Source organism: Aquarana catesbeiana, linkage group LG03 (assembly GCF_042186555.1).
Source record: "Aquarana catesbeiana isolate 2022-GZ linkage group LG03, ASM4218655v1, whole genome shotgun sequence".
Taxonomy (NCBI): Eukaryota; Metazoa; Chordata; class Amphibia; order Anura; family Ranidae; genus Aquarana; species Aquarana catesbeiana.
Genome location: NC_133326.1, coordinates 11,406,580 through 11,422,339, shown reverse-complemented (window position 1 = coordinate 11,422,339; position 15,760 = coordinate 11,406,580). Strand labels below are relative to the sequence as shown.

The 15,760-nt window shown below is 46.0% G+C and overlaps 1 protein-coding gene across 3 annotated transcripts in view; it reads right to left on the bottom strand.

The window, feature by feature from the left end:
* The window catches only part of ANP32A (acidic nuclear phosphoprotein 32 family member A), a 48,768-nt gene extending 48,535 nt beyond the window's left edge, over positions 1 to 233 (bottom strand). Inside the window, exon 1 of one of the 3 annotated variants that reach the window (XM_073618271.1) lies at positions 37 to 233. In XM_073618271.1, the coding sequence (XP_073474372.1) occupies positions 37 to 90 (54 nt within the window). In that variant the 5' untranslated portion in view covers positions 91 to 233. The remainder of the gene's footprint in view (positions 1 to 36) is intronic. The other 2 variants (XM_073618269.1, XM_073618270.1) reach the window with 2 other exon arrangements.
* Positions 234 to 15,760: the final 15,527 nt, after the last annotated feature.

Genomic DNA, 15,760 nt, shown 5'->3' with positions numbered 1-15,760 from the left:
ACACACACCGGATCCCCCCGGGGGGGGGGGTCTTACATCGGCCGGCGTCCGGTTCCGGAGCTCCAGGTGGATCCTCTTCTTCATGTCCATCCTGCGGTCTGTCCGTCTCACCCGAATCCGGGTCACTGCGCTTCTCCCGGGCTCCTCGGCGGCGATCACTAACCTGCTGGTTCCAGGGAAGGAGGGGGGCGGGACCAGGGGGGTTGTTTCTTTGACGGACGGCTCGCCTGACCAATCGGGAGGCAGCCTGCGGTGGGGGCAGCCAATGGGCGGCGGCGCCCCGGATCCCCCGTGTTGTTGTGATGGGCAGGGAAGGCGCCGAGAGCCGCTCCGCCACCAGAGGGCGCTGCGGGGAGGAGGAGAGGTCTGTATTCTCTACTGTGTGTGAAGAATCCCGGGACAGCTGATTGGTGGGGCGTCCCTTTAACCACTTAAGGACCGAACAACTTTCTGAGATTTGTTGTTTACAAGTTAAAAACAGATTGTTTTTTTGCTAGAAAATTACTTAGAACCCCCAAACATTTATGTTTTTTTTTTTATTCTAACACCCTAGAGAATAAAATGGCGGTCGTCGCAATACTTTCTGGCCCACCGTATTCACGCAGCGGTCTTACAAGCGCACTTTTTTTGGGCAAAAAAAAAAATACACTTTTTTTGAATTAAAAAAAATAAGACAGCAGTAAAGTTAGCCCAATTTTTTTTTCTAATATATATATATTGTGAAAGATAATGTTACGCCGAGTAAATTGATACCCAACATGTCGCGCTTCAAAATTGCACCCCCCCCTTTGTGGAATGGCGATAAACTGTTGCCCTTTAAAAAAAAATCTCCATAGGGCGACGTTTTAAAAAAATCTACAGGTTGCATGTTTTGAGGTACAGAGGAGGTTTAGGGCTAGAATTATTGCTCTCGCTCCACCGATCGCGGCGATACCTCACATGTGTGGGCTGAACGCCGTTTTCGTATGCGGGAGCTACTCACGTAGGTGTTTGCTTCTGCGTGCGAGCTCGGCGGGACGGGCGCGTTTTTAAAAAAAAAAATGTTTTTTTTCTTATTTATTTTACTTTTTTATTTTTACACTGTTCTTTTAAAAAAAAAAAAAATGTGTCACTTTTATTCCTATTACAAGGAATGTAAACATCTCTTGTAATAGAAAAAAAGTATGACAGGACCTCTTATATATGAGATCTGGGGGGGGGGGTCAAAAAGACTTCACATCTCATATTTACACTAAAATGCAATAAAAAAAAAAAAAAAAAATGGCCATGCCCCGCCCCCCTAATTCCACCTTTAAACACGCCCCTCGTAAATGATCTCATGAATGTAGAATTAAAGGAGAAGTCCAGCCTGAGCTTTTCAGGCCGGGTTTCTCCTACGGATCACAGGAAGGAGAGCGATTTCCTTTTTGCACCCCTGTGACCCGTTTTCAGCGGAGATCGGTCTGAAGTCCGACGTCACCATCGTCAGTCCAGGCACCGCGTCGTCCCGACCTCCCAAGTCTGGATCCGCCAGCTGCCTTGATTGATGGCGGTCTCAGCGAGCCACGGAGACGCGCCGCTCCACGCCCCTCCACTGCTCAGCGCTCCAATGAGCGTGGAGGAGCAGAGAGGAGAGGCGCTGACTGACAGGCAGCGCCCCTCCTCTCGGGGATCTGTGAGAATTGAGCCATCGGCGGTGTTCGGTGGATCGGTTCTCAGTGCAGAGACGGCGGAGGACAGATGCAGCATCCACCTAGGTAAGTATGAATCAAAAAATGTAAAAAATAAAACATACATCTCTTTTAAGTTACAAAAATAAATATTTACAACGACAACTTCATCAGTGCCCATCAATGCAGCCTATCAGTGCCCATTAGTGCACCCCATCAGTGCCGCATATTCATGCCCATCAATGCAGCCTCATCATTGCCCATCAATGCAGCATATTAGTGCAGCCTATCGGTGCCCATCAGTAAAGCATATCAGTGCCCATTAGTGCCGCCTAATCAGTGCAGTCTATCAGTGCCCATCAGTGCAGCTTATCAGTGCTCATCAGCACAGCCTCATAAGTGCCCACCAGTGCAGCCTCATCAGCACCTATCAATGCAGCTTATCAGTGCTCATCAACACAGCCTCATCAGTGCCCACCAGTGCAGCCTCACCGGTACCCATGAATGCAGCATATCAGTGCCCATTAGTGCACCCCATCAGTGCCGCATATCAGTACCCATCAATGCAGCCTCACCAGCACCCACCAATGCAGCATATCAGTGCCCATCAATACAGCCTAGCCTCATCATTGCCCATCAATGCAGTTTTACCAGCACCCACCAATGTAGCATATCTGTGCCCATCAATGCAGCCTATCAGTGCCCATCAATGCAGCATATTAGTGCAGCCTATCAGTGCCCATCAGTAAAGCATATCAGTGCAGTCTATCAGTGCCCATCAATCCAGCCTCATCAGCACTCATCATTGCCCATCAATGCAGCTTATCAGTGCTCATCAGCACGGCCTCATAAGTGCCCACCAGTGCAGCCTCATCAGCGCCCATCAATGCAGCCTATCAGTGCCCATCTCAACAGTGCCGCATATCAGTGCCCATCAATGCAGACTCATCAGTGTAGCCATATAAGTGCCCATCAATGCAGCCTCATCAGTGAAGCCTTATCAGTGCTGCATATCAGTGCCCATCAATGCAGCCTCATCATTGCAGCCCATCAATGCAGCATATTAGTGCAGCCTATCGGTGCCCATCAGTAAAGCATATCAGTGCCCATAAGTGCCGCCTCATCAGTGCAGTCTATCAGTGCCCATCAATCCAGCCTCATCAACACCCATCAGTGCAGCATATCAGTGCCCATCAATGCAGCCTCACCAGCACCCAGCAATGCAGCATATCCGTGCCCATCAATGCAGCATATTAGTGCAGCCTATCAGTGCCCATCAATCCAGCCTCATCAGCACCCATCAGTGCAGCATATCAGTGCCCATCAATGCAGCCTCATCATTGCCCATCAATGCAGCTTATCAGTGCTCATCAGCACGGCCTCATAAGTGCCCACCAGTGCAGTCTCATCAGCGCCCATCAATGCAGCCTCATCAGCGCCCATCAATGCAGCCTCATCAGTGCCAATCAGTGCAGCCTATCACTGCACGGGGCTCATAGGGAGGAGAGCCAGCCGGATAACACAGAGAAAGGATCTCCCACTGTGACAAAGCTTGGGCCTGCAATGGCGGCCGCTATCGAAGTCCCGCCTCCTGGACGGGCTCCTATGATGGACAACACACTACTTCAATTTCCCGGCATCGGACACGTGTGCTGTCTATCATAGGAGGCGGGACATTCTTTGACAGCGGCCAGCGATTCAGATCCAAGTTGTGTCACAGAAGGAGCTCTCCTCTCTGTGTGACCCGGCCGGCTCTCCTCCCCAGTCCTCAGTTCCCTGGCCGATCATTGGGAGAAGAATCATTTCCCATTCAACCCCCCCCATGCGACCCCATATGCGCCCTCAGCTTATTTCCACTCGCCTGCTCGCATCATTTGGCGAGCTGAGGGCTGTAGATGCACTAAATTACCAAAAGTATTAGGACGCCTGCCTTTACACACACATGAACTTTAATGGCGTCTTAGTCCGTAGGGTTCAATATTGAGTTGGCTCCGCCCTTTGCAGCTATAACAGCTTCAACTCTTCTGGGAAGGCCGTCCACAAGGTTTAGGAGTTTGTCTATGGGAATGTTTGACCATTCTTCCAGAAGAGTATTTGTGAGGTCAGGCACTGATGTTGGATGAGAAGGCCTGGCTCGCAGTCTCCGCTCTAATTCATCCCAAAGGTGTTTTATCGGGTTGAGGTCAGGACTCTGTGCAGGCCAGTCAAGTTCCTCCTCCCCAAACTCCCTCATCCACGTCTTTATGTACCATGCATTGCGTACTGGTCCAAATCATTTGGTGGAGGGGGGATTATGGTGTGGGGGTTGTTTTTCAGGGGTTGGGCTTGTCCTCTTCGTTCCAGTGAAGGGAACTCTAATGCCCCCGTACACACAGTCGGACTTTGTTCGGACATTCCGACAACAAAATCCATGGATTTTTTCAGACGAATGTTGGCTCAAACTTGTCTTGCATACACACGGTCACACAAAGTTGCCGGAAAATCCGATCGTTCTGAACGCGGTGACGTAAAACACGTACGTCGGGACTATAAACGGGGCAGTGGCCAATAGCTTTCATCTCTTTATTTATTCTGAGCATGCGTGGCACTTTGTGCGTCAGATTTGTGTACACACGATCGGAATTTCCGACAACGGATTTTGTTGTCGGAAAATTTTATATCCTGCTCTCAAACTTTGTGTGTCGGAAAATCCGATGGAAAATGTGTGATGGAGCCCACACACACGGTCGGAATTTCCGACAACAAGGTCCTATCACACATTTTCCGTCGGAAAATCCGACCGTGTGTACGGGGCATTAGAGTGGTTGTATACTCTCCTTGGACATTTTTCCCTACAGGTAAGCCTATAATAAGGCTTTACATACCGGGTACTTTTACCCCCTTCCTGCCCAGGCCAATTTTCAGCTTTTAAGCGCTATCACACTTTGAATGACAATTGCGCGGTCATGCAACGCTTTACCCGTATGACAGTTTTATCATTTTGTTCACACAAATAGAGTTTTCTTTTGGTGGTATTTAATTACTGCTGGGTTTTTTTTATTTTTTGCTAAATAAACGAAAAAAGACTGAAAATTCTGAAAAAAAAAAAAAACCCACGTTTTTCTTTGTTTCTGTTATAAAAGTTTGCAAATAAATAATGTTTCTTCATACATTTAGGTCAAAATATATTTTGCTCCATTTCTTTGGTAAAAAATAACCCAAATCAGCGTATATTATTTAGTCTGTAGGAAAGTTGTAGAGCCCACAAACTAAAGGATATATCTGAAAATCGATCAATCCCGATGTACTGACAGCCGATTTAATTTATTGAGGCCCTAAACGCCGGGACAGCACAAATCCCCCCCCCCCCAAATGTCCCTTTTTGAAAAGTAGACAGTCCAAAGTATTTAGTAAGAGGCATGGCGAGTTTTTTTTTGAAATTGTACATTTTTGTCATAATTTTTTGGAAAATTAAGAAATTAATTTTTTTTTTTTTACATAATGTCACCTGTGCAGTACAGCATCATGATGGAGAGGGAGAAGGAGATATGAGGAGCCCCAATAGTGAAGCATGTCAAACCGATATTTAATTTTTAAAACAATGTATAGCGCAGTACTCACGTTTTATAGAGTAAAGCTGGATAAGAACAAAAGGAGCGGTGAACTCGCAACCAAAACGTCACTCCCGGTGTCCGTATGTTCCTACGCGTGTAATCACGATCACGTGACTTCATCAGACTGATCGTGACGACACACGTAGGATCATACGGACACCGGAAGTGACGTTTTGGTCACGAGCTCGCCGCTCGTTTTGTTTTTTTCCATTTTTACTGTATGAAATGTGAGTACTGCACTATACATTGTTTTAAAAATTAAATATCGGTTTGACATACTTCACTATTGGGGCTCCTCGTCTCTCCTTCTCCCCCTGGTTGCCTGACATACAATCGGGCAATGGGGCGGGGTGGCAACTAGATAAAGTCCATAAACTAGAGCCATCAGGTTCACATTACAGTTTGTCTCTTAACAGCTCATCTTCTTTCAGCTGTCAGTTTGTAAAAAATGTTGGTGCATCCTATGTCCATGTAATATACAGCGGTGATGTCATCTCCGTCTAACGACTGACCTGCGTGCTCCTTCAATGTTATCCCACCGGAGCACACGCAAAGGAAACCTCCAGAGACCTGCGAGAGGGAGCCCAAAACGAGCGGCGAGCTCGCAACCAAAACGTCACTTCCGATGTCCGTCTGTTCCTATGCGTGTCGTCACGATCGCGTGACTTCATCAGGGTGATCGTGACGACACGCGTAGGAACATACGGACACCGGAAGTGCCGTTTTGGTCACGAGCTCGCTGCTCCTTTTGTTTTTATCCAGTTTTACTGTATGAAACGTGAGTACTGCACTATACATTATTTTAAAAATCAAATATCGGTTTGACATACGTCACTATTTGGGCTCCTCGTCTGTCCTTCTCCCCCTGGTTGCCTGACATACAATCAGGCAGTGGGGCGGGGCGGCGACAAGGTTAAAGTCCATAAACTAGAGCCATCGGGTTCACATTACAGTTTGTCTCTTAACAGCTCATCTACTTTCAGCTGTCAGTTTGTAAAAAATGTTGGTGCATCCTATGTCCATGTAATATACAGCGGTGATGTCATCTCCATCTAGCGGCTGACCTGCGTGCTCCTTAGTTCAATGTTATCCCACCGGAGCACACGCAAAGGAAACCTCCAGAGACCTGTGAGGGGGAGCCCAAAACGAGCGGCGAGCTCGCAACCAAAACGTCACTTCCGATGTCCGTCTGTTCCTACGCGTGTCGTCACGATCGCGTGACTTCATCAGGGTGAACGTGACGACACGCGTAGGAACATATGGACACCGGAAGTGCAGTTTTGGTCGCGAGCTCGCTGCTCCTTTTGTTTTTATCCAGTTTTACTGTATGAAACGTGAGTACTGCACTATACATTGTTTTAAAAATCAAATATCGGTTTGACATAAGTCACTATTTGGGCTCCTCGTCTCTCCTTCTCCCCCTGGTTGCCTGACATACAATCAGGCAGTGGGGCGGGGCGGCAACAAGGTTAAAGTCCATAAACTAGAGCCATCGGGTTCACATTATAGTCTGTCCCTTAACAGCTCATCTTCTTTCAGCTGTCAGTTTGTAAAAAATGTTGGTGCATCCTCCATCTGTGTAATATACAGCGGTGATGTCATCTCCGTCTAGCGACTGACCTGCGCGCTCCTTAGTTCAATGTTATCCCACCGGAGCACGCGCACAGGAAACCTCCAGAGACCTGCGAGAGGGAGCCCAACGTTTCCACTGCCTGGGAGCCTCCAACAGAGTTCCTGCACAGATCATCATCATAACATTTGCATTGGGTCATGTATTGTGCTTTATAGCAAAATATCAAATACATGTAGAGGTAAAATGTAACAATATAAAAGGTGCATGTAACAAATGCAATATTATTATACAGGATTTATATAGCGCCAACAGTTTACACAGCGCTTTGCAATATAAAAGGGAGACAATACAGTTATAATACAATAAGATACAGGAGGATTAAGAGGGCCCTGCTCAGAACTTACAATCTAATAGATATCTAGTGGCAGAACTCATATACAGTAATACCTCGGATGGCGAGTAACGCGGTCAGCGAGCGTTTCGCAATACGAGCTATTATTTGTGTTGTGTTGTCTTGCAAAACGAGTAGGATTCAAGAATCTGCGGTGTGCAGTACCGCATTTGGCCAGAAGTGCAGGGGGTGCTGGTGACACTCTATTGCCGAGTGTTTCCGAGGCTTTCCTAGTGTATCCAAATGGTCTCCGAGTTTTTCCGAGTCTCTCTGGCGCCCCTCCCACCTCTGGCCACATGTGGTACTGCATACAATAGAAGTCAACGTGGAAATAAATTATCTTAGTTTCCATTGACTTCTATGGGAAAACTGGCTTCGATATGCGAGTGCTTTGGATTACAAGCATTCTCCTTGAAAAGATTATGCTCGTAATCCAAGGTTCCACTGCTTTGTTAAGAAATTAGATTGTTTTATTTTTTTAATGGATATGTTTTATTACAGAAAGTAGAAAATATTGGGGGGGGGGGGGGGGGGGCATTCAAAATGTTTTCATTTATATAATAAAAATGTAAAAAACCCAGAGGTGATCAAATACCACCAAAAGAAAGCCCTATTTGTGGAGGGAAAAAAAATGATATACATTTAATTTGTGTACAGTGTTGCATGAGAATCCGTTCCAGGAGAATGCTTGTAATCCAAAGCACTCGCCTATCAAAGCGAGTTTCCTCATAGAAGTCAATGTAAACGAAGATAATTAGTTCCACGTTAACTTCTATTGTATGCAATACCGCATGTGGCCGGGGGGGGGGGGGCACCAGAGAGACTCAGAAATACTCGGAGACCGCTCGTAGCCGCTCGGATGCACTCGAAGAGGCTTGGAAACACGCGGGAGCCGAGTGTTTTCAAGTGCATCCGAGCGGCTCCAAGTGTCACCAGCGCCCCCGCACCTCTGGCCAAATGCGGTACTGCATAGTGTTGCATAACCACCCACTTGCTAGTTAAAATAGTGCAGTGCTGAAAAGCAAAAAATGTCCAGGTCATGAAGGGGGTGAAACCTTCAGGAGGTCAAGTGGTTAAATAAAGCAGTCCGTGATATATTTAGAATATCCAGTCTCTCTTATATAATAGTGAGTGTTTTGGGTTTTCTCCTCTTTTTAGTCCCTGTGACGGTGGTCTCCAGAACGAATAGAGAGAGTGAATCTTCCTTGTGGGGACACAAATAGCAGTGAAAGCCTGACAGAGGTCCTGAGTTTCTAAGGCCTCATTCACACAGGGTGCAGTACAGCGCGCGCCCATGCGAGGGCGGTGTTTACTCACATTGGGGATACACAGGTGTTCTGTACACCCCCCCCCATGCAGACAGTCTCATTCATGTCAATTGGGATGCGGTGGTTGCACGAACACAGCCACTGTTCCCAGTTTTGGCATTTGTGTGGGTGGCACTGTATGCAAGGGGTGGGCAGGAGGGGCGGCTGCCCTGGGCACTGTGGAGCCATGTAAGGTGGAGGGGCACCACAAAGAGATTGGGGGGGGGGATTTGTGTTAGGGGTGGGGGGGTGGCAGAGGGTAAGAATGGTTACAGGAGGAGAAATTTGGTGAGGTGTCCTAGGAGTGTTGATTTGGGAGGGGGGGGGGGGGTCTGTGTTGGGAGGGGGGACAGGATTTGTGCTAGGTGGGGGGATTTTTTGGGGGGTTTGTGCTTGAAAAGGTGATATGGTAGAGTGAAAATTAATTTTTGCTAGGAGGTGAATTTTTTTGTGGGGGGGTGGGGGGGCATTTGTGCTTACATGGATAAATGGGGGTATTTGTGCTAGGAGGGGATTTTTTTTGTGGGGGGGGGGGGGTAGTTGTGCTTATATGGATGATGGGGGGTATTTGTGCTAGGAGGGGAATTTGTGCTAGGATGGGGAATTGAGGAAGGGGAATTTGTGCTGGTGTGGATTTGGAGTGGGGGTGGAGGAATTGTGCTCTGAGAGGACATTTGAGGAGGGGGGATTTATGCTTAGGGGGTAAGCATGCTGATTAGTGCTCAATTTTTATGGTGAGGGGATTTTTGCTGACACATAATGCACCCCCCCCCCCCTCAGGTGGCCTCTCCTTGGAGGTTGGAGGAGGAGAGGAAAGGAGGTCACCTGGGGGGCCCCCCTATGGGTGGTAACACAAATCCCCTCCCCCCCAATCTCCTCGTGGTGCCCCCCCCATGTGGTTATCTGAGCCCTGAACCCTTGCACCCCCATCCCTGAGGGAATGCCATTATACAAATTTTGTTATATTATTGTGTTATAATGTGATCACTAAAAGTCTGTCATTCTATCTAGATGGCATTTATAGAAAGTCTATATTGATAGCTCCTGATGAAGAGGACCTTGTCCCAGAAACGCGTTGAGCTGTAAAGACTACTATATGCAACCATTGCAAATATCGATCGACTGTTTTCATAACATTGTTTTTTTTTTTTTTTATTGTGGTTTGTCATAAAATAGACTTAATATTACTTAATTTTACCATATTTTGGATAAATGTTACTTTTTTATCAAAAATGCTGTGCCTTAAAAGTCCCATACTTACACTGTGAATATGGTTTCGATACATCAAATTTAGGGATGTGGTACAGAAGTTGAATTATTTGCTTGATCGGATTGTCACTTGTAATTTTAGTTGCACCCTATTTTTGATCTTTGACCCCCCCCCCGGCGTTGCTGATCGCAATACAATGAATGTTTGGAATGTTTTTTGTTTTTTTCAAAGCATACAAACTGTAGGCTAAATATAGATCTCCATTTCCGTTTTACCTCGCCGTGGCAAGGTATGTCATATCGAACCGCCCCATTGGCTCCTGGGATATAAGTGTCATCAATCCCAGGAGCAAAATGGTATGCTAGCTTTCTGCCGGGTTTTCTATATTGATTGACAGGTTGTCATACCATTGGGGGCGGGAACTTCCTTCGCCGCCGCCATTACTATGGCAACCTGCAATACCTTCAGTGCGCCACTAGGGCTGGGGAAAAAATCGATTTAAATCTTGAATCGAGCTGAGAGGTCAAATCGATTCAAAATTTAAGCAAATCGATTTTTTTAGATTTTTTTTTTTTCACCGCGTCGGTCCTGAGAAACTGCAGGCAGGAGCCTTTAGGCAGGACGCCGCGGACAAGGCCGAAGCCGCAGCCTCGCCTAAAGAAACCCTGCCACGGCTCCTCAGGACCGGCACGGTGTCCAAAAAAAAAAAACTCGATTCGAATTATGAATCGAGTTTTTTTTTAAGAAAATCACAGATTTTTTCCCAGCCCTATGCACCACGCTTTGCACACAGTGCGCAGGCGCGAGATCGGGGAGGTGCATGCTGGGTAGCCAGCAGCACCGTATCTGGAAAGAAACTCCTAGCGGACTTCAGACGCCCATAAAAAATATGGGAGCTTGCATGTCATAGAGGCTACAGTGAGTAAATGTAATAAACAAAAAAGATTACATGTACAGCATATGCCATTAAATCAGATCAACTGCGAATATCATGGGGGTGTTTTTGGGAAAAAAAAAACAGACTGGAACTCCACTTTAGCTACAAAAAAATTTATTGATTTAGCTTAGTTCCTTAAAGTGGAGCTCCAGTCATTTTTGTGTTATTATATATTACTTCACGCGACATTTCCAAAAAAACTCCTGAGGAAGCTCTTCTGAGCGAAACATGTAGAGTAAGAAGTGGTTGTATATGTCCGAAGAAATGATACAAATGTTTTGTAAACGTTTATTGCGATTTTAAAGAATTCTTTAAATAAAATTTATATTTTTCTCAAATTGATTGTTTTTATTCTACTTTCTGGTACCTTTAAACTCCCGCTTGCCCCTTCCTCCCGTTTTCATTTTTGTGCTAATTACCAGGCCTATTTTTTACACTTGGTGTTTACAAGTTAAAATAATTATTTTTTTTTTTGCTAGAAAATTACTTAGAACCCCCAAACATTTTATATATATATATATATATATATATATATATATATTTTTTCAGACACCCTAGGGAATAAAATGGCGGTCGTTGCAATACTTTCTGTCACACTGTATTTGCGCAGCGTTCTTACAAGCGCAATTTTTTTGGAAAAAAAAAATACACTTTTGTGAATTAAAAAATAAGACAACAGTAAAGTTAGCCCAATTTTATTTTTATATTGTGAAAGATAATGTTACGCTGAGTAAATTTATACCCAACATGTCACGCTCCAAAACTGCGCCCGCTCGTGGAATGGTCGACAAGCTTTGGCACTTAAAAATCTCCATTGGCGACGTTTAAGAATTTCTACAGCTTACCAGTTTTGAGTTACAGGAGGGGGTCTAGTGCTAGAATTACAGTATTGCTATCGCTTTACCGATCGCGGCGATACCTCACATCTGTGGTTTAAACACCATTAACATATGCGGGCGCGACTCACGTATGCGTTCGCTTCTGTGCGGGACGGGGCGCTTTTAATTTTTTTTATTATTATTATTTATTTTGCTTTTTATTTTTACACTGTCCATTTAAAAAAAAAAAAATCTTTGGGTCACTTGTATTCCTATTACAAGGAATGTAAACATCCCTTGTAATATAAAAAACGCATGACAGGACCTCTTAAATATGAGATCTGGGGGTCAAAACAGACCTCATTTTACACTAAAATGCAAGAAAAAAGAAAAAAATATATATATTTTTTTTCATTAAAATTTTTTTCCTCTTTAAGACCTTTGGGCGGAAGGAACGGATCGTCTCCGCCGCTACAAACGGCTCCGGTAAGCGACAGAGACGACGGAACGCGTGGGGGAGGGGAGCAACTCTCCCGCCGCTGATAAAAGTGATCTTGCGGCGAATCTGCCGCAGAGACCACTTTTAATCCGAAAGAGGACCATCCGCCGTTTTTTAAAAATACAGCGGTTATGGCAGCTATCTGCTGTCGCAACAACGGTATTTAGTGTGAAAGTTCCGACGTATAACGACGGCGGCTGGTCCGTAAGCGGTTTAAAAAACACTGTAGCTGCGACTTTTAAAAAACACACGCTCGCCTGTCCCAGGATCCAGCGATTTGTGCTCACGCCAGCCTTCCCTTCTCTCCATCTTCTCTCCCCGGCACTGGCATCTCAACTGTGTGACAGCGTGCGGCTTCACAGCCGGGTGCCCACTGCGCATGTGCGGGTTGCGCTGCGCGTCCTGAATGGTCTGGCAGTCTTCTGGGACCTGTGATGTGTCCCAGAAGACTACTGGGGGGTGGGGGGAGGACAACTTCTGCTCGGATCGCCTAGGTGATCCAAGCAGAAACAGGAGCGGGTACCTGTCAAAACTAGGTACCTGCTCCCCCCCCCCCCCAAAAAAAAAAAAATGATATGCCCAAAGTGGCATAGGAGGGGGGAGAAGTACTTAAAGCAGAACTTCCCCTTTTGGGTGGAGCTCCGCTTTAGGTTTACTGTAAACCTCAGTACTAGGGCTACTTTCACACTGTAGCATTAGCTACAGCGCTAAATTAGCTTCATTAGCGCTAAATCGCTGCTCGTTTTAGCGGCGCTTTAGCGCTGTTTAAGTGGAGCTTGTCAGCTGCTAGCGGGGCGCTTTTAATCCCCGCTAGCAGCCGAAGAAGCATATCTCCCAACATTTTGAGATTGGAATGAGGGACACCTACTAGCAAACATATGTAGGCATAGGACACGCCCCCCTGCCACACCCCCTTAAAGGAGAATTAGCCCCCAAAAAAAGGTTTATTAAATCTACAAGGGCTTTTTTTTTACCACTACTATTCCTTTATGTCGGCTTTTTAAATTTACAAATGCAGCAATCAGATGAAAGGTTTAGTGCTGGGAAACACGTTTTGAAAGATAAAAGGTGCGTTTTATATACAACTATATGGATCAGACCAAAATGAGGAAAGAGGGACAGAGGGACAGTCCCTCGAAATCAGGGACAGTTGGGAGCTACGCAAGAAGGGGTTAAAGCCGTTCGCGTTGCGGCACTTCTGAAGTGCTTTTTTATGCGCTTTGGAAGCACTGCCCATTCATTCCAATGGGCGGGGGGGGGGGGGGGGCGGTGTATACAGCGCTCCTCCACCGCCCCAAAGATGCTGGTTGAAGGACTTTTTTTTCCCCGTCCCGCAAGCGCACCGCACTGGGGAGGCATGAGAGGCGCTTTTCAGGTGCTTTAAAGGCGCCGGGGACGGACTGACAACTCATGGGGCCCCCTGGCAATAAAAGATTATGGGGCCCCCCAGGCAATAGATTAAAGGGGCCACACAGTATACACACACAGTATACACACACACATACAGTATACACACACAGTATACACACACAGTATACACACACTGAAAAGGTAGGGGAGAGGCGGGGCAGCTATAATCTTGGGATTTTTAAAAAAACACAGATTTTTACATACTGTCCCTGGTTTTATTGAGGCTGGCAACCCTGATGGGGCCCCTTAGTGGCATGGGGCCCTCGGGCAGTGCCCGAGCGCCCGAATTGTCAGTCCGCCCCTGAAAGGCGCTATTTTTCGCGCTAAAACACCTAAAAACCGCCTTCAGTGTGGAAGTAGCCTTAATCCTCATTTAAAGCGAAAACCCACAATACCATTACTCACCTTGTGGGAGGGGCTTAAGGATCAGTCGTTGGGGACACTGGGGAAACGCACTCAGTAATGCCTGAACATTAGGCGGCAACCTGCGGTAGGGTTGCCACCTGTCTGGGATTCACCCGGACAGTTGGGGTTTGGAATCATGTGTCCGGGTTTCAGACTGCCTGACACCCGGACACATTATTTAGACCGGACTATGGCTTCCCAGCTGGCTGCAGTTGTCCAAGCTGAGAGTGTCTGCTACACGCTCTCTCAGACTGCCCAAAGTCAACACTAACAACCCCCTCCACCCCAAACACACAGACAGGAGAGGAGAGAGGGATCGATCTGCACCTCTCCCCCCACCCCTACCCCTCTGTGTCTGCCTACACTCCAATCCCCGGCGCTGTGCCTCAGAATAGGAAAGTTGGGGCCGGAAATTTGAAGTCCAGCAGCCTCAGATACATCAGGGTTCTCAGAGCACTCCTTACATCAGAGTTCCCCTTTACACCAGAGGCCACAGTGTTCCCCCTTACATCAGAGTCCTCTCCGTACATCACAGTTCTCAGTGTTCCCCCTAAATCAGGGTTCCCAGAGCATCCCTTATGTCAGAGTCCCCAGAGTTCTCCCTTAAATCAGAGTCTGCAGAGTCCCCCCTTACAGTGAAAGGGAACTCTGCGAGTTCAGATGTAAAAGAGGAACTCTGTGGACTCCGATGTAAAGGGGGACTCTTGTTATTAACTTCATATGATTAGAAATGTTATTTAATAGCAAAATGTATGTATAGTTTATACTATTAAAAAAAAAATTGCTGTGCTCCGCTACTGTAAAGTGTTCGGGTTTGACTTGAAGAAAAGGTGGCGACCCTACCTTGCGGTCATGTGAAATCAACATTAAGGCCGAACTCCGGACTCAGAAGCGAGCAGCAACTTACACAGTGAACTCTTTATGCGATCCTCGGCCAAACAACAATGGTTGTACTCACATACAAATGTAGCATTAAAGCGCCACGTCCCTCCGGTGCTCGCGCGCAGAAGCTAACATATACGTAAATGGCGTTCGTACCACACATGTGCGGTATCTTCACGATCGTTAGAGCGAGAGCAATAATTCTAGCCCTAGACCTCCTCTGTATCTCTAAACTAGTAACCTGTAAAAAATTTCAAAGCATGGAGATTTTTAAGTACTGTAGTTTGTCACCATTCCACAAGCGCGTGCGCAATTTTAAAGCGTGACATGTTAGGTATCTATTTACTCGGTGTAACATCATCTTTCACATTATACAAAAAATTTGCCTAACTTTAGTGTTTTGGGTTTTTTTTATTCAAAAAAGTGTACTTTTCCCAAAAAATTGCGTTTGAAAGACCGCTGCGCAAATACAGTGTGACGTAGAATATTGCAACACCCACCAATTTATTCTCTAGTGTCTCTGCTAAAATATATATATATATATAATGTTTGGGAGTTCTAAGTAGTTTTCTACTAAAAAATTATAATTTAAACTTGTAAACAAAAAGCTCCAGAAAAGGCCTGGTCTGCAAGTGGATAATGTGCCCGGGGGATTGTTGCGTTGTGGTGTAGTGCATTTGCAAAATGCTGCGCTGGGTATAAATGGAGCAGATTGGTGGTATGGAGCACAGAGGACACAATGGATATTATCTCATCTATGTATTGGGCAGCTCTACTCTGCTCCGCAGCCCAATGCGTTGTGGTGTGATTGGGCCTCTAGTGTACTCCTCCATAGCTTCAGATGATGCTTTCATGTTTGAGCTTCTGATTGTTATTTGTTGGATTGTTTTTTTTAATACTCTTTGTTTATTTTATTGCTTTTCAATTTTATTTGCTTAGTTCAGAAGTTGGGAATGTTTTGCAAAATTTTACCTCCCATCAGGGATCTGATCTCTGTCCTTTGTCATTCTTTTTCTTCCTCTCTCACAGCTGATTTTCCTTTTACTCCTGAAGAGCATTATATACATTGTAGTTCTATACATTATA